Source organism: Scatophagus argus, chromosome 11 (assembly GCF_020382885.2).
Source record: "Scatophagus argus isolate fScaArg1 chromosome 11, fScaArg1.pri, whole genome shotgun sequence".
NCBI classification, from domain to species: Eukaryota; Metazoa; Chordata; class Actinopteri; family Scatophagidae; genus Scatophagus; species Scatophagus argus.
In genome coordinates, this window is record NC_058503.1 from 9,071,904 (window position 1) to 9,090,781 (window position 18,878).

The 18,878-nt window shown below is 42.2% G+C and overlaps 1 protein-coding gene across 4 annotated transcripts in view; it reads left to right on the plus strand.

The window, feature by feature from the left end:
- Positions 1–18,878, plus strand: part of dcaf6 (ddb1 and cul4 associated factor 6) — a 20,882-nt gene continuing 2,004 nt past the window's right edge. The window contains exons 1-20 of one of the 4 annotated variants that reach the window (XM_046403782.1): positions 1–430; positions 4,805–4,866; positions 7,022–7,114; positions 7,288–7,473; positions 7,565–7,678; positions 8,510–8,645; positions 9,650–9,861; positions 11,247–11,340; positions 11,885–12,007; positions 12,649–13,011; positions 13,307–13,492; positions 14,313–14,372; positions 15,115–15,301; positions 15,642–15,751; positions 16,033–16,363; positions 16,472–16,513; positions 17,185–17,323; positions 17,998–18,154; positions 18,260–18,348; positions 18,634–18,739. In XM_046403782.1, coding sequence (XP_046259738.1) covers positions 334–430; positions 4,805–4,866; positions 7,022–7,114; positions 7,288–7,473; positions 7,565–7,678; positions 8,510–8,645; positions 9,650–9,861; positions 11,247–11,340; positions 11,885–12,007; positions 12,649–13,011; positions 13,307–13,492; positions 14,313–14,372; positions 15,115–15,301; positions 15,642–15,751; positions 16,033–16,363; positions 16,472–16,513; positions 17,185–17,323; positions 17,998–18,154; positions 18,260–18,348; positions 18,634–18,739 — 2,887 coding nt within the window. In that variant the 5' untranslated portion in view covers positions 1–333. The remainder of the gene's footprint in view (positions 431–4,804; positions 4,867–7,021; positions 7,115–7,287; positions 7,474–7,564; positions 7,679–8,509; positions 8,646–9,649; positions 9,862–11,246; positions 11,341–11,884; positions 12,008–12,648; positions 13,012–13,306; positions 13,493–14,312; positions 14,373–15,114; positions 15,302–15,641; positions 15,752–16,032; positions 16,364–16,471; positions 16,514–17,184; positions 17,324–17,997; positions 18,155–18,259; positions 18,349–18,633; positions 18,740–18,878) is intronic. The other 3 variants (XM_046403783.1, XM_046403785.1, XM_046403786.1) reach the window with 3 other exon arrangements.

Sequence of the window (18,878 nt, forward strand, 5' to 3'; positions counted from 1 at the left end):
AAAATACGTGGTTTATCGCGTTATGTGGACACAGCTGTCCGCTGTCTGCTGTCTGCTAGAAGAAATAACCCAGGCTAGGCTACCAGTGCAGATCGTTAGCAGTGCTGAGAGCGGAGATTCGGTCAGTGTAAACTCAGGAGGACATCAGAGACAGGACGGGAGCGAGTATTTCACTTCCAGCAATGCAAACGTCGAGTGTCGCAGCGAGCTAACGACAGGGCTGTCCCGACACACAGGGACTGATCTTGATGGCAAACTCGAAGCGACGATAAATTAAAGACGAACAAGGAAGGGTTAGCTTAGTTTCAATGTTATTGTTAATTAAAAACACATATGGTCACAATGTCCTACTCTGGCAACCTGGTTTGGGATGTAAATAAACGCTTAATTGGATACAACGAGCCTAACGCCATCAGGACCAACTATTTAGGTAAGAACACAAGCCTCTTTAATGCTAACAGTAACGTATGTGAGATAACAAGTAAACATGTAATGTTGTTAATTTAACATTGTATCTGTCAGGTAGTTCTACTGCAGTCGGTGTCTGTGGTGCTGAATCAGTTGCACTGACAGCTAGAGCTAACACGGCTGTGCCTCAAGCCATTAGACTACCTACTTAATAACAGAAAGAGCTGCTAAGTTCCTGTAAAGTCACTACCATCCAGTGTAAGTACAGCAGTGTCCGCCGGTAAATTTAATTTAGTAACCCCCTTCTCCATTCAGTGTGGGAGTTCAGAGCTGAAGCACTAGAAAAATATGATTACATGTTGTGTATATTTCTGAATAGTGCAGTTCCTTTTGAGGTAATAGCTAGCGCAAAATCATTTATCTCCACATTCAGAGATTTCACTATTTCATACTGGAATTATTATGCAGTCACAGTGTGAAAGATTATGCCAAATATGATGAACATACAGTAAAGCAAGCACATTCAGGCTACATCAATATACACATATGAAACTGAACTCCAAAGTATAGCGCTAGATTCAATCATAGATCAATCATGTAATGTATTTATGAAGGCCTAGTGCATTATAAAGAGCTTTCAGTTATGCAGTAATTGGTAGGCGGAAATTATCCCATATGAGTGAGTGCTCAAGATTTTATGCTCAGCAACATACAGGATACCCTTCCGTCATGGAAACAAGCAGTGAGACTGGTTGTAAGGAAAAGTGCTCTGTGAAGTGGAGATATTCATCTTCCTCATCGAAATTATTTTTCATTATTTTCGTCTGTGACAGTCATGTTTACTAAAAGAAAAATCCTTCGAAACTGGACATGATAATACTACTTCGATTTCCAACTTCTTTGGAAGTGTGACCTGCCGATATTGATTTTTGCCCGTTCCAATCTTCTTTCTAAGAGCCATAATAATACAAACAAACCCAACTTTTCTTCAGTGCAAAATATTACCTTCATAATAAAAGAAAATATTAAACTTTAGTTACCTCTCAAAATAAAGTGCCGTGCAACTGTAAAGAGCTACAAATAACAATCAAATGAAAATGAGCTGTATACCCAACTTTTACTATTACTTTACCAAACAAAAGCAGGTGCAACAGATTCATATAACAAAATGTCAGTTACTTATGTCATTTTACAGTATGCTTCCAAATTCACCAGGGCTGAGGTAATTTCTCAGATTTCTGATGTCTCGATTCTCAACTATAGAGAACAGCTGATCATCCAGGGCCGTGAATTCTATGATTTTCCTTGTAATTGCTTTGGTCTTCTCTCCTTGTGTCTGGCACTGAGCCCAGGCTAGCTTTAGCTGCTTTTCCTTTGCTAGCTGCTTCACGCTGGGCTTGTTCAGCTGGGTGATGGTGTTAGGTTTGTTGTTCCGAATGTATTTATTGTAGTCCTCCATGGCCTTACATGTAGTATGATTTGTGAGCTAGTATAATACAATATTACAATCACACCCGAGAGCAGTAAAATCAATTAAGAAAACGTGGAATAAATAGTCTAATATTAAGCAGTATATAATGACGCAAGAGCATTTGTCAGTGAAGTTCCTGAAGTGTCCAAAGGTAGTTGTGATTTAAAAGAATTCATGCAGTTTTGTTTTTCATTCATGTTTCATATCCTCCTTGTGTTTTTTGTAAGTTGACCAAAACTTCTGAGTCTGAGTTCCCTTGCAGTCACAGTACTCATTAGTGAGACGTGTGGACAGAAGTCATTTTCCTGTCTGTCTCTGTGTTGGTTGTGAGAGAACAGCGTTGTGTAAGCACAGGACAGCACTGCTAGACAGAGAAGTTTATAAGACTTGTCTGCAGTATGGCCTGTCAAACAGTCAGCACCTGACAGCGCTTGAATGAAAGATTTAAAAGCCTGTAGAGATGAGGCAGGTGCCACAGAGGTTTAGTCAGTGCTGTATTTAGCTTGACTGAGATATGGTTAGAGCTGTTATGAGGAGAGGATGCATGCGGTGATGTGTGGGTCAGGATATATTTAGCTTCAAAAAAGGGGGTAGGGGGGCAACAAGTAGTGGTCTGAATTCCAACAGAAACACTTCAAGGAAATTTGTCTGTACCGCAGGGCTTTCTCTGAAGATTTAAGTGTTAATTATTGCACTGTATCCTGTCTTACTTGGTGATGGTGAACTCTAATGAGCAAAAATGAGAGAAGTTCAAACACAGCATGCTGACATAGATGCATGTTTAAACTAGGAATAAAGCAGCCATATGCAATTACCTGTCATGTCTGGCTCCGCTTTGGTGTTTAGCATATTCTCCCAATTTCCATGTATCCAAACACAGGCTACTTATTGTCGTAGTGAGATGCAATTGTTAGTCAAAATGACATTTTACACAAACATCACATGACACATTATATAACCAAAGAACAAATGTGGGCAGTCTGGTCACGACTGAAGTTGGAATATTTTCTCATTATTAGGCCAACATTTTCATATGTGGCATTAGATGATTGGGAGCTTCAGAGGAGGCAATAGACTCCTGCAACACTAATGAAACCTGTCAGTACAAGTCAGAGCTCTCTTTCACTGCACTTGGCTCTCACAGCTGCTCTCTGACACAATTCATTATTCCTTTTCAAAGCAGAAACACATTGAATGAAGGAAAGTAGCTACTCACTGCATGCTGGTTTCATTCTGTCCCTGACATGGACCTTTCTCATGGTGTGGTCTCATTGAGAAAGGTTTAGTGTTATTTTTTTTTTCGGTTAGTATGTATGTAGTATGTCCATGATTTTTGGTTTTCTGAGGTCATTCCTGGAACTGTTTCATTTTTAGTAGCTAAGAGCTGCTTCTTCATTTCCCATTGCACATTACATTGTGTGGGAGAATGGTGTCAACAGCACACTTAAAAACAAAGTTTTTAGTCTCCATGTTGACTGTTCTGGGCAGTAATATTGAATTGATTTTAACTGAATGTCGGTGCCTTTTACACCTTTGCAGAATTGGTGTGTAGCAGCAGGGATTTGCCATGCAACCCATGACATAAAAGTAGTGAACAGCATTTTATCATAGAATAACCAAGTGTTTTTGGTTTTTCTTCTCTTTATCTGTCTAAATGGAAAATCTTAATTTTCAAAATCCCCACTTCCTCCCACTGTACAAAAATGAAGTTAAATATCCTTGGTACGAGCACTGCCATTTTGCACTATCAATGTCATTTGGAGCCAGAGAGGTTTGAGTTCCCGCCCACACACCTGTCCGACCCAATCACGGGCAACACCAAGTTGTCAATCATGACGTTTCACTTAACATGAAATAACTAAGTAAAACCCATCTGATCAGAAAAATTAACCCTTGAACTACCTAAAGAACTACTTAAAATGACAGAAACCATCTTTGAGAAAAATTTATTTGATGTGTACTTTAAGTTTATAGTTTGTTCTATTCCCCCCTCCGCTAGCATGAAGGGGCAGGGTTTATGACCTGTCCTGAAGCCAGCCACCAGGGAATGATCAAGATGTTTTTGGCTTCACTTTTGGGTAGCATGTCGTCCATCTTTATTACAGTCAGTGAATTGATCCAGAGATCAAAATGTTGGTGTCTTTCTTCACTGTTGGGTCAGTGTTGCTCACTCACAAACTGCCTCTTTTTCAGTGTGAGAAAATCACTTTTTTCATGATACAGCTGAAAGATGAACTGAACTCATTTCAGAATTTCTCTGTTGTTGCTGACATCTGACGTCCAGCTTTTTAGGTTTTTTTGTTTGTGTTTTTGTTAATTACTACTGTGTTTTTTTTCTTTTGTGATACTGTATCTCTTCTCAAAAATACCATATGGCTATTGAATTAAAAGTTTATATGCAAAGATATGCGGTTTACTCTGTGTTGTGTTTAACAGTACTTTAATCTCTCTACAGCCTTTTGACTTTTTTAATCCAACGTTACTACAAAAACTGAGACAGAATGAAGTTAAGCATGCAAAGAACACAATAAAGAGTACACCAGCTTGCTTACAGTCCAACAATAAATCACAGTATATTGAATCATAACCCCTGTATTGTGATTGTTATTGCCAGATTTGCCTATACACAGCTCTAGCGTTACCCAGTACCGAAGTAAAGAGTGGGCTTACCAAACCTCTTGTCCTGAATTTATATTCCCATCTTACAGCAGCACGAACCTTTCTCTGCAAGGCAAACTTCCCCTGCATTAATAATACAGTACATGTTACGATAATGCTGGATGGAAATGTTCGGTGTGATATTTTATACCAGTCCACAGAGCTCCCATTGAACTTAACTAGAGTGAAGCAAAGTGCAACGATAGATGGAAGGAAGAAAGAAAGAAACCTGACATTATCTTACAATTGTTTTCTCTCTTTTAACAGGTAGAAGAGAATTTGTCCAGAGGCTTAAACTTGAAGGAACACTAAACGTACATGATGGCTGTGTAAGTGCCCCAAACATTGATTTATTTGTGCTTTCTGTCAGTTCATGTCTAAGAATAAAAAAAAAAAAAGATAAATAAATATAAATATATAAATAAATGTGTGTGACGTCCTACAAGAAAACACATCATGCCGCGTTTTCCCGGTCAGCGAGTGTCAGGCAGAGAGCAGCCGCTCTTTGACTTCAGGCCAGGTGGTTAATGCCTCTGAGAAACCTGAAGCTGACATAGCAGTCACACGTCCTGTCACACTATCAGCCCCATCAGTCTGTCCAAAACATGAAAACAGCCACAGCGTGCATGTCCCAGAAGAGCCTCAGTTTACTGCCTGACTCACCTTAACTCCAACTGCTGCAGCACAGATGATCTGGGGAACATTTTTATTGTGCTTTATTAAAATATTCTGTGTATAACGTTACTGATTGAAATAGTGCTGACTGTCGATTTCTTGATCAACAAAAATACTTAAATGAGGATTTTCTGCTCTGTTGCACACCATTAAAATTGTATATTTTGGTTATTTTTTAAGCAATTTGGGCTCTGGTAGTTATTTATCATTTGTCTTTTTTTATTTATCAACAGTTTAATCAATATTCTCTAAGACAAAGCGCCCAAACATGTCAGCTGTTGGATGTTAGAAATCGTTTGGAGCTCAAGGGCGAAAAACATTGCAACACCAGTACAAACAAGGAAGCAGTTGTATGTTGCAATTGATCTGAATCATTTGCAACATCCAACTTGGTTAGTTGGTCAAAAACTGAGAGATTAGTAGTCAATTCCCAGCAAAGACAGAGTAATAATGTAAACAATGTGACTGCCTTTCGCCAGATTTGATCAAATCTGCCTGTAAAAGGTGAAGACTGTGTTGTGCCTTTACACTGTGCCATAACACTCAGACCTATGTTTAAAACAAAGGCTTAACGATACTCATCCTCTTCTTCATCTGAAGCTGTTTGCCACCACCTGTCTATTAATCTTTCATCACGTGGGAGACGGCAGACAGGATCATTAACACCCACAACACAATCCAGTTTTAACCTTCATCAGATGATGTGCCGTTTCTCAGAAATCGATTGTTAAACCAGTTTAAAATATACTGAGTTCAGTTTGCAGGATGTTATAAATGTGTAATATCACTGATTGCAGCTGAGGTGATGATGAAACACTGAATGAAGCTGCAACAAACAGGTGCTAATGAAATATTGATCCACAGAATGAATACTGTTGTACTGTGCTCTTCTTCAGCTTCGTGGATGGATTACAATTAAACTGAATGTGTGACTGTATTTTAAGTGGTATTTTAAGTTGGTTTTATGTTAATGAACCTTTCAGTGAAAGCAAGTTGAACTGGACAAGAAAATATGAATTTTGCTTAGCAAGAAAAGCAGTATTTTAGCTGACAAAATGTGCTGCACATCCTACACTTAGAGAAAGAGTGACTTTGGAGGTGCTCCATTTTTCATGGCTTTGGATCAGTTTTTTTCTGTCATATGTAAGCTATGACCACAACTGATGATGAGTTTCATCATAGATTTTTTCTTTGATTCATCTTTGGTTCCCTTTTGTTGTGGCCCCTGAAGACAAACTTGTGATCCCTTGTCACAAGGTGCCTGTTTATGAGCTGTGAATGACTCAATTGTTTTTATTTGTCTCAAATTGTTTGATTTAAATGGTTTAAGAGGCCTGAAGTTATGAACTTATGAAGTTATGATTAAAGGAACTTCTGAAAGACGAATGTAATCCTGAGGAGCGTTTTGTGTTGTCTTATGTCATGTGACCTGTCAGAAAGGTCCAGACGCCCAGTTTGCAAACAACTGGTTTACTCTCTGTCACTGGTTTGGTGAAAAATACCCTTCACATTTTTTCCAGAACCCAGTGTGACGTCTTCAAATTGTTTTGTTTTGTTTGCTTTTTTTTTTTTAAATTCATTTGCAGTGAATAAATGAAGAAAATCAACAAGAACTCTCATCTGAGATGTTGGATCCAATGAATGTTCAGCCATTTTGGTTGATGGATGATTTAAGAAATTGTTCTCAAAATGGTTGTCAGTCATTTTTTTGTCAGTTGTCTAATCTATTAATCAACTAATACTTTGTTCTATGTAAATGACAAAGTAAATATCAGTGCCTCACATAAACCAAAGTTCTTGTCTCTGCAGGTCAACACTATATCGTGGAATGAGACAGGTGAATATATCCTGTCAGGGTCAGACGATACCTTTTTGGTTATCAGCAATCCATACAACAAAAAGGTAGGACTGCATTTCCGCTTAAAAATATGCGCTAGATGTGTTTGGGCATAATGTGGTTAAGGTTGGAGAAGGGACCTGTTGGGAGGCTGTTGACATCTCAGGCAGCTTCGTCAGTTACTTCCCAGCAGCTTCTCCCGTTCAGCCATCACATGTTTTTTGGTTTTATTTTTCAGGTCAAGAAGTCCATACGTTCAGGTCATCGGGCAAACATCTTCAGCGCTAAGTTCATGCCCCACACCAACGGTCAGGAGATCGTCTCCTGCTCCGGAGACGGCATCATCTTCTACACCCACACCGAGAAGAGTCCTGAGTACAACAGACAGTGTCAGTTCACCTGCCATTATGGAACAGCATATGAGGTACTGAACCAGACAAATGTTTCACGCAGCGTACGTATGTTTCGCTCTCGATTTCTGCCTCCTAACCTCAGCCTGTCTGCTGTGTTGTCAGATTATGACAGTACCGAATGACCCCTACACGTTTCTGTCATGTGGGGAGGACGGCACAGTGCGATGGTTTGACCTTCGCATGAAGACAAGCTGCACTAAGGAAGACTGCAAAGATGTACGGTGGCAGCTATTATATTTCCCCTCCTTTCAAATTCTGATTGATAATACACTGAGGGTAGACATCTTGGTATCACTAATATCTGTTTCCTTGCTAATTATTGAGGATCAGTTCCTCACTGATGCGGATGTGTGAAAATCTGATGTTGTTAACGTTCTGTTACTGGTCTTGATCTTAAGTTTTTAAAATGTTTCACACATAATCATTTGTACTGCATATATTATTTACTATGTGAGTCTCATTTAAAGTTTAATGGCACCGAATGTTTAGGGTGGTTATGTTTTTGTGCATTTTGTCAATATATGTTTTTACCATTGATTGGATTCTGTATTAATTTGTTCTCAGTGCTACTCTCTTCCTGTCTCTGGAGGAATTCAGTAAACACTACTTGGCAGCCATAAGTGGGAGCTCTGTGTGTGTGTGTGCGTGTGTGTGTGTGTGTGTGTGTATGTGTGTATGTGTGGCTGTTCTCACTTGTGTTGCATCTTCTTGTGTTTCATGATTGAGATCAGTACCTTTGACCATAAAACTGTCGGGGTAGTTTAACCAGACTGTGTCACCTTCCTTTCTTAATTAATAACCAGTTATGAGTAGAAGCGCAGAGCTGGAGAATCAGAAATTCATTTAAGATCATTTTTCTGAATTGAACTTAGGCGGACTGTTAAAGCTGGGGCATGATTGTCCTCAAATCTGTTACTGTAATAATGATTCTTAAAATGCTGCCTCTGTTGGTCTTACTTCAGAGTAGAGCTCATGAAGCAGCAAAACTGGTTTTTAAGCTTTTTAAGCATTTTAAGCCTTATCTAATCGTATTTGCTTGGATTTCAGGACATCTTGATAAACTGTCGGAGGGCAGCGACCTCTATATCCATTTCTCCCCTCGTGCCGTACTACCTGGCTGTTGGCTGCTCTGACAGCTCGGTGCGCATCTACGACAGGCGCATGCTGGGCACCAGAGCGACAGGTAAACTGTCTCACACGCTCACGTTGTTCGCTTCGCTTCCATTGTTTTTCTGTCCATGCTGGCACAGTGAATTTACATCGAGTTTTAGCTTTGAATGCATGACGTTGTATTTCGAGAATAGCAAAAGAACGCAGTTAAAATCACTGCAGATGTCATTGAGAGGGGTAAAAAGAGCTTCACAAAGCAGTAATCTGCCCTTTCAGTTGTTATTAATTAGTCAAAATGACAGATGGAGGTAATGAAGTGGGCCTGAGGGGCTTGTCTCTGTGCTGTGTGTGGTCTCCTGTGGGAGCTGTCTGTTGTTAGATGTTTACATGAACATCATTTTATGCTCTTCCCCTGAGATGCTCCTGACATCTAGAATAAAGAAAGAGCTTTATTTTTAGAGCAACCTTTAGATAGAAAATGCTTTTTCACTCAAAGGGTGAAAACAATAGAAAACAAAGAGCAGATAATTCAAGTCAGTTAAGTTAATCCAGGTTTGTTTGTATTTCAACTGCAAGGCATTTTAAAGTGCTTTACGTAAGACATAAAAGGATACCAAAGGCTATTCCCTATGTTAATTCATTTACCATTTATCTCTTGGTTTTTATCATTGAGTGTATATAAAGATGGAAGGTTTTGTGTTTGGGGAGCACTCAAGTTGTCCATCTTTATGTCAATGGAGGTGAATTCATGCAAAAAAAAAATAGCCATTTACCTGAAATGTACATGAAAATGGGATTGAATTTGTAATAACAGATTCATTGTAGAGTTTTCGATTAGAGCTCTTAACAAGAGAAGAAAAGCAACAGTTGATGCTGCTGTTCTCACATTCAGAGGCCAAAAAAAAAGTTCTACAATTCTGGTCTCAAACTTTGTCTTTGGTTTTTGGTACTGTAAGCTCATGCAGAGTTGCATTTTTGCAGCATATCAACCCAATAGCCAGGGGCAGGTCCACAACTACATGCAAGAATCCTGTCAACACAGCCGACGCTCTCACTATCACTCTGACTCTTCCTCAGGTAACTACATGGGCCGGGGGACGACTGGCATGTGTGTGAGGTTCGTTCCGGCTCACCTGTCCAACAAGTCGTGTCGCGTAACCTCTCTCTGCTACAGCGAGGACGGTCAGGAGGTGCTGGTCAGCTACTCCTCCGATTACATCTACCTGTTCGATCCCAAAGATGACCAGGCCCGAGAGCTGAAGGGCCCGTCTGAGGAGAGGAGGGAGGAGGTGAGCACAGCACAGCGTGACTCGAATCACGCAGCCCTCGTCGCATCACACATCACGAGTCCTCAAAGGAACTGAGCGGGTCTAGCTGTGGCGCGGCCCTACGGATGCTAATGTCAGTCTGAAGGTTGTTTAGTTCATCGCTTTGGTCCAGACTGAAGCATCTCACTATCTGCTCAGTGGTTTGCAGTAAAATTTTGTGCAGTCATGATCCCCAGACAATTAATCTGAATTGTGTGATCTCCTGACTTCTCTGCGAGCTATTCTGTCCTCTTATGAGGTTTGTGGTTTTGAGTGAACTACCTCAACAAATATTATGATCAGCTAAGCCGTTGATTTGACAGTTTCAGCCCTAACTGAAGTATCTAGTAATATTTTAAACACACACTTCAAATGGTACTGCATGTAATCTATACCAAAGGAAATAAACATAACACGGCCAAGCAGAGTCTTCATGCAGAAATCTTCATGCTTGAAATCAATGTTTTTTGTAAACAAACAAGCAACAAGCAACCCTGTTTCAACTGTCCGCTTGTCTGAGAGCACCGCAGACATCAGTGCTACAACTTTACTGGCTGATGCATTGCAGTGAGGGGAGCTAATGACTCAGAAGAACAGAGAAGAGGGAAAGAAAATACATGATGGATTATCGATTCAAGACAAACCTGAAATATTTTTTGAAGCATAATCTTTCATACATGTTTTGAGGTCATCATATCTGTTTCGGTGGTGGTTTGAAAAGCAGAAAATAATTGAACTAACAGAACACTGGACCTGCGATAAACTGAAGTGTTTACTGTGGGCACTGGTGTTCACGTGTCTCTGAATGTGCTGGTTCATGGTGCCAGTGTTTGAAAGACTCGTGGTGAGTTCAGCTGTGTCGAGATGCAGCCGCCGCACACATTCCTTTCCAAATACAGAAGCCGACGCAGGCAGTGTTCCTCTGTCGTCCAAAATAATTCAGACTGGGGTGGAGGGGACAGCCAAGCAAAGGCTCATTACCCCCGTCTAATTTTCCTCCACCTGTAACCTCATTTGTTCAGGGCCTTTTTCTCTCTGCTATCTTTCAGCCTTTGCTCCTTTTCATCACCTCCATCCCATATCCAGACCTGATGATATTTCCCAAGCTTAGCAGTTGATAGTCCCTGCACTAAGACCCCCTTTTTCTATTTCTGGCTCTCAGCCTGCTGCTGTGTAGAGAGTGCCAGGGGACAGGAAAGTGAAGGCAACCTCAGTCCTGCAGCCAGTAGGGAGGCTGGCGGGGGGGGGGTACTTTTAAAGAGGACACTGATGGGGACGAGCAGCGTTTTGCTTTGACAGCGGAGCTATTTTTGACCATGCTTTGACTGACAATCTGCTAATCTTTCTGTGTGTGTGTGTGTCCACAGCTGAGGCAGCCTCCGGTGAAGCGTCTCCGACTACGAGGTGACTGGTCTGACACTGGACCTCGAGCTCGTCCTGAGAGCGAGAGGGAGAGAGATGGTAAGATCAGAGCAGACGGTACTGCAGCTGACATCTCTGTGCTCCTGCTCATGTAGTTTCACGCAGAGGACTCGAGTTACGTGTCCAACCTAAGGGCCCCCACACTGAATCCATCCTGCTAATTCATTTTTTTACCACTTAGATTTTTATTTGTGTTTTGTCATTTTGCCAGGTTGTAAAATCTCAGCATGAAATATCTCTTCGCCTCACATTTAACATTTAATGTGACTGCCGTGATTGTTGTGTAAAAAATAAATAAATCAAAGTATCCCTGAATGGTCTAGTTTGAGTTTACAGTTACAACTGACCCTCCAACCTTAAAGTGTCAAACTCACCACTGCCAAACTCTACGTTATTTGAATCTCATAGGAGCCTGTTTTACGAACTGGCTTGTGAACAGGACGTGGTGTGATGATGATGATGTCGTGACAGATATTCACACATTGTCCCAACATATTCCCCTTTGTCATGTTTCTATTAACACATTCAGTGTTGTAGGAAGCAGCGATGAACCTGTGAACATTTTCCTCCTGTGCTCTTTTAGGAGAGCAGAGCCCAAATGTGTCTCTGATGCAGAGAATGTCGGACATGTTGTCCCGCTGGTTTGAGGAGGCCAGCGAAGCTCAGAGCAGCAACAGGGGAAATCGGCCTCAGACACGACCCAGAGGTGAAGCGTCAACACTCAGCCACAAATCAGCCACTTTTTTTACACTTTTTTTATATTTATGTTGGTAATTTTGTTATCTCACTGTTAATTATTTGGGTTTTTTTTGTACTGTTTTTTGGTTATTTTGTTGTTGAGTTTGGTGTATTTTCAAAGCCCATCTAGGAAGAGGCATTGAATATTTTATAACTATTGTGGCATGTGGCATTGACTCATACCACGTATTTTTACCTATACATTGAAAATTAACCAAGAATTAAAGATTAAATCCATGAAAAGGTGTGATGTCAAAATGCAAACATAAATTTTCACTGTGTGGCAAAAACCTCTATTAACCTTGAAAAAGAAATTACAGGAGTGCATTTACTGTGTAATTATTTATAATAATTTTTGGCTGTTAGCAGTTTTTTAATAATCCCCGTGTGCATTTAAAAGCTAGTGCACCAGGTATTCATAGAGGAGATAAAGGCAGGTGGTCATCTATGGATCCACAAACCTGAGGTGGTCCTTCTTCTTCTTGTTTACATGCATGTGTCTGCAGGGATACTGCCCAGAAATTAATCATATTTTACCATGCACCATCTCAAGTGAAAACCCACAGCAGCCCTGGAAACTGTAAACATCCGTTTATTTTCTTGTTTCAGGAACAGCTGTCCGTCCAGAGGGGGCATCAAGTACTCCAGCTGCCCCTACAGGAGGCTCCAGCCAGGAGTCCAGCCTCCACGAGAGGCCCGTGGGTACCGATGTCCCAGAGGTACAACCTGATGCTGCTGCTGCTGCTGCTGCTGCTGCGGCCGCCGCCATCCCTACATCTACTCCCTCCTCCTCCTCCTCAGGGTTGTCATCAACAGTCACAGCACCTCCTCCTTCCAGCTCCTCATCTGTGGAGAGTTCAGCACCTTCCTTCTCCTCCCCCATCACCTCCTCACCTGACTCAGAGCAGAGGAGTCAGACCGACACAATCGGCGCCCCCACGTCCACACCCACGTCAGAACCTGCACTTTCAGGTAAGAGTAAAACACACACGCAAGCCACAAGCAGAACTTCACATTTCACTTTTCAGTACAGAGAGTGGGTATCCTTAGGTCAAGTCAGTGTATGTTAGTGTGTGTTTGTGTGTTTGTTGGAGCCACTCCACTCAAGCAGCAGCCTCACTTCACTCTCTTTCCCCTCAGCATCCAGTTGTCCTCCTCCTTGTTTATATGCCTGACTTTCTATTCCTGACCCTCCTCTTCTGACATCCTCCCCTCAATCCTCTGATCATGCATTCACTCTACCTCTCTTCCTCTGCCTCTTTGTCAGAGTACGGTCCACATCGGCTGCCCATAAGTTTAGTGTGTAGGCGTTTGCAGAGGTTACTTCGGCTGGCCGACCCACCTGGACGGGGTCAGCGAGCGGCCTCTTCTTCTTCTTCTTCTGCAGAACCTGAGAGACACTCACAAAGAGCTGCTACTGCTGCCGCTGCTGCCGAGACACAGCCCCATACAGGTTACCCTCCCCTCCGAGCTCCCTGCCCCTGCAGCACCTTCTCCATACGGGCTGTCTGCCTGGGCCCCCTCCCCTGCCATCTTACCCCTTCCCTCGATGTAGGAAAGGCAGACATGTCTGTTTGAAAAGACAGTTAGGCTCCAGAACGACCCAGTCTTGTTCGAACTGACTACTAATGCCACATTGCCCCTCTTCCCTTTCCCTAGTAATGTGCCTTGTGCTTACTAACCCCTAGAGCTGTCACCGTGACGCTTTCCCCCCTCACTAACGCTCTCACTCCATCACTCCAACACTTGTTGCTTGAGTTTTCACCTGCAAACTCTTGTTGGAGTGGCACCAGCAAATATGAAACTCTGCTCTGACAACCTCATGGCTCATGTGGTTGCTTGCCCGATTTTGACGATGCGTAATGATCAGTTGACTTAACTTAATGTAGACCCACAGTTTTAGAGGTGCAGCATGTCCGAAACTGCGGGGGGCTCTGCAGGGCCACGTTTCTGTGCTTTCTCGAGAACCGCTCATCCAAGCCACTTCACACTCGACACTGTACTTCCTTGGGTCCTCGGCAATTCACCTGTCAAGTGTGATGTGGATCAAATGAACGTTTGTCGAGAAAGTCGAAGGACAGACAGACAGACATTTGAGCTGGATAAGCAGGATGTGTAGCGAGCATGTGTGTTCTTGTTTTCGTTCAGACTCACTAAACTCATTTTGCATTGTTTGGTAACATGAAATTTTTGACCCTTGTGCGCCTTGACTGTGTGAGCCCTCAGGCTTGACCTCTGTGTCCGATGTTTAGTCAGTGTCATTTGTGTTCCAGATTCCCCTTCGTCTGTGGTAAACAAACAGCTGGGATCCATGACTCTTGATGAACAGCAGGGTGCGTCCTCTCCCCCCCCACCCTGCCGCTCACTTTGACTTCTTCACCCTCCCTCATAAACACTTCCTGTCATATCTCTGCACAGTCCGTCGTGTCTTCCATTGTTTCTGTGCTATTTATTTCTCTCACTGCTTTACTATCCCATCATTCACATTATCTGTCCAGAAACATATTTGATTTTCTGCTGATAGGATTAATCAATTATGAAACTAGTTGATGATTATTGTCCTGTTAATGGACTAATTAATTAGTCATCAATGCAACCTGGGTGAAGAGAAATTTGCTTTGTTTTCCCAAAGCCTAATACAATATTACTCTTTTACTCTTGATAATTCACAAATGTCACTGTCATCAATCTCCATTGTGTACTATTTTGTTTAAAAGGTAACACTTACTAACTAACATCTGGCAAGTCTAATTTAAACCAGTTATGATCCTTGAGGGTCTTTGCCTCGTGTTTATTGTGTCTTGGTGTGTTTCTGTGTTGTTGCTGTGGTTGCTGGTAGTTTGTTACAGAGTGTCTTCTCTGCCAGTGTTCGCTGTATGTTTTCATTTCTGCTGTTAATCAATGGGAAGTGATGCAACAGGAAGTTTCATGCTTCCAGTGTGCTTTTAAGCTTTGAAAAATAGAAAAAACATTTTCAGCTAAAGCCTTTTATCGACATTACTGAATTAAGCTTTTTTTTTTTTAAGTCAATAAATCATTCTTGATAGATTTGCCTGTCTTACTGTCCCTTCTCAGGTGCAGCAGAAGCTGCAGGTTCACCTCCTGATCAACCTTCTTCTGTACCAGTCAGCAGCAGTGCTCCCACCACCTCCACCACAACCAGCACCAGTCGACCCAGTACAGCAGAGCCAGTCCTCAGCCTGCACTACAGCTCAGAGGGGACCACTACCAGCACCATCAAGCTGGACTTCACTGATGAGTGGTGAGTGATTGCCTGAGGCCAGTTTGAATATGTTAATTAATTATCTCTGCACAATTGCCAACTTTGTTTTTCCATAGTAACCATTTATACCAGAAGCAGGTGATAATGGATCCTCTAGGCTGCCTAAAACTCAGATAGTCAATCACAAAAAAAAGTAAAATGATTCAGTACCTCTTGCAAATTAAATACAAGGTTGTTGTGTATCCTTGAGTTCCAAAGTGTTGGCCCTCTGAATTTCTCTGAAGATTGACACAAAAGTAGATGCAGACACACCATCAGCGTCGACTGTAAAACAAATGTAGCCAAACCCTGTGAGAGCCTGTTTTATCTGCCTGCACAGGAGCAGTAACACATCCAGTTCTATGCACAGTGGAGGCCCCAAAGCATCGGAGGCAGTGACTGCGCAGAGCAGAGAGAGTCTGTCGACACACAGTTCACTGTCAGAGCAAAGTGAGTCCTGCAGCATCATGAACATTTCAGACCAAATCAGATTTAAATAGCAACTTAATGATTTGGTACTTGGTCCTCCAGTTCAAGGTTGCTTTTATTGTTTCTCTTTTAAGAGGAAATTGTACAGGCTTCATAAGCACATGTAGAAAAAAACATGTACTCTGCTACACTTTAATCAATAAATAAACTACAACCATTTAGACACACAGCTCACTTGCATGCTGCAAAACCAATCGCACAAGAGTGCATGTGAAAGTAGTCCTACATGTGTTTCCCCTCAGCCCCCTGTGACTCCTCGGGGCAGCAGAGTTTGTCCACCGCCTCCACAGAGGCACCGTGTGACGCCTCCTGCTCTGGCGCCCTGAGCAGCTCGTCAGCTCAGGCCCCGGCGGAGGGCTCCTCTGACCGGGGCGCCCTGGGTTCTCCACCACTAGAGAGGAGTCAGCCTGAGGGTATGGAGGACACGTCAGGAGACTGCCGGAGGGCGGAGCCCACAGCGGAGGAGGGAGAGGAGGGACAGAGTCAGCATGCACGGGGCAACCAGGACTCTGACGACAGCGATGACGATCCCATTCTCATCCCACCGACGAGGTTCAGAGGACAGGGACAGAGGTGCGTTAGACAGCACGTCTTCCTTCAAGATATTGCTCTTGTTTAATATCTCTTTTTAAAGGATTTCTTTGTTGCACATTGCCATTGACTGTCTTACTACAAATATAGATTTAATTCCCGAGGATCTGCAGTAGGAGATAGGATGATCAGGTAACCTTTTTTGCATTGGCAACTTAAAGCATCTAACCCGTCAGGTGTGTGACACCCGAACAGCACATCAAGTCGTCTGTAGAATGAATATAATGGTTTTCGTCTTGGTTTGATCATTTCACTCACAAATAAACTAATAAACACACGGCTGACCGTAGAGTTAAAGGGATGTGCATGCAAGTTCTACTGACTCCACAAGTGGTGTGAGGAGCAGCACAGCAGCAGCATTTGAAGGTTTTGAAGAATGAAACAAAGAATGCATGCATGACATCCTGGTGGAAACGAGCAGAAAAAGTTGATTTCCCCAGTAGGACGTCTTTCAAGACGTCTTTTTTTTTGTTTGTTTTTTTTTGTTTATTTCCAGCCAGTGTCCTCCATGAACCAGTCTGAGTCAGCTTTAATTTAGTGGCACTGCTGTAGTTAATGGACACATCTTTCCATAACAACATTAAGGGCATAATTCAGTTATGGTGGAGCAAGCAGGTGTTTTGCTTTGAACGTGGCTGCTTTCAAAGCTTGTTATTGGATGAACAGATTATACCAGCATATAAATTTCACTCAAAGATTCGAAGCATGGGATTCATGAGCATCAGTGACAGCATGGCTTTGTGTGCCTTTTTTTCATTTGTGTGATTCATCATGACTTGTAACGATTTTCTTGTGTTTCACAGACGATCGGCAGCCGCTCGTATCCAGGAGCTGTTTCGCAGGAGGAAAGAGAGAAGGGAGATGGAGGAGAGCGAAACCCAGAATATCAGGAGACCCTCAGTGAAAATGGTCTATAAAGGCCACCGCAATTCCAGGACCATGGTACATCTCTCGCCATTTACATCATATCCGTGTAGAGTTAAGAGAACTCACGAGAGGAGAGCCAGGAGGCAGTTAGCTTAACTTAGCTTAGCTTATGTTTGCTTAGTATAAAGACATGAATAATAGTTCAAAAAAAAATCTCCAACAAATAAGCTCTAAATCTCAATAATTATAAATTATTATTATAATTATAAATAGCAAAATATAATGACAGGTTATAATTTTGGGCAAAAATAGTTGCTGGAACTACTTTTTGACATACAAAAGTTGGGTGTAGTGACTTGATAATTATATCTATATAAAGATAATAAAAGCTGTGCTAACTTGACTGCTTCAGTTAGAGAAGGTGGACAGAAGATCTTTGGGCGGATGGATAAACCGCTGTTTGTCAAGAAGTAGTTCCACCGTGTAACTACAAACAGTTGGTTGTACGTCTCTGTTTGAGCCTGGATCAAACAAACAGTTACTGAGAACAAAGTTGATGAGGTGTATTTCTGGATTTAGGACAGAACTAGGTTAGCTGTTTCTCCCGGTTTCTAGTCTTCATGCTAATCTAATCATTTCTGGACTCCAGGTCTGTTCTTCACACACAGATACGAGAGTGGTTAAAATTAGATTGTGTCAGATGCCTTGAACGGTCAGCAGTGCAGTTTTTTTATTTCTTTTTTGTGTAGATAAAGGAGTCCTGTTTTTGGGGTAACAATTTTGTGATGAGCGGTTCAGATTGCGGCCACATCTTCATCTGGGACAGACACACGGCAGAGCACCTCATGCTGCTCGAAGCCGACAACCACGTGGTTAACTGCCTGCAGCCGCACCCCTACGACCCCAGTGAGTCCCAGTCCACGGTCACTCTGCACCTCAGAGCATCCTCTGCTCCGAGACGACATTATGACATGCATGTTAACATTGTGTTCATGTTCTGGTCTGTCTCAGTCCTGGCTTCTTCAGGGATAGACTATGATATCAAGATTTGGTCACCGCTGGAAGAGTCGCCATCTTTCAACAGAGTACTCGCTAGTGAGGTATGAGATCAGTGAAATCAATCCAGCGATGGATTCTTTTATTTGAGAGTCCGGCATTTTCAAGATACCACACAGCACAACAACCAAAACGATCACATGAAGCTTCTCCAGTGTGTTACAAGGGGCAATGGAAATATATATAGCTTGTCTTTGCAGAGTGCGAAAACAAGTACAAAAAATACGAAAGAGTACAAAAATAGGAAGAGCCCCGTCTTCCTATTTTATGTTAAATTCCATTTCCTTCTCGTTTTCTTCCTCACACCTTTCTTCTGCCCGTCTTTCAAGGTAATAACTCGGAACGAGCTGATGCTAGAGGAAACGAGGAACACAATCACAGTCCCAGCCTCTTTCATGCTCCGAATGTTGGCCTCCCTTAATCACATCAGATCAGGTACACACACGAGACTCTCCAGTGTTCAGTTAAACTGTGAATATTTGTGCCCGTCAGTGCCCATGTACAGATGCTATTTACTTGCTGTCTTTTTTTCCAGGACTTTGTCTTAACTTTCTTGTTTTATTCATTATTCCTG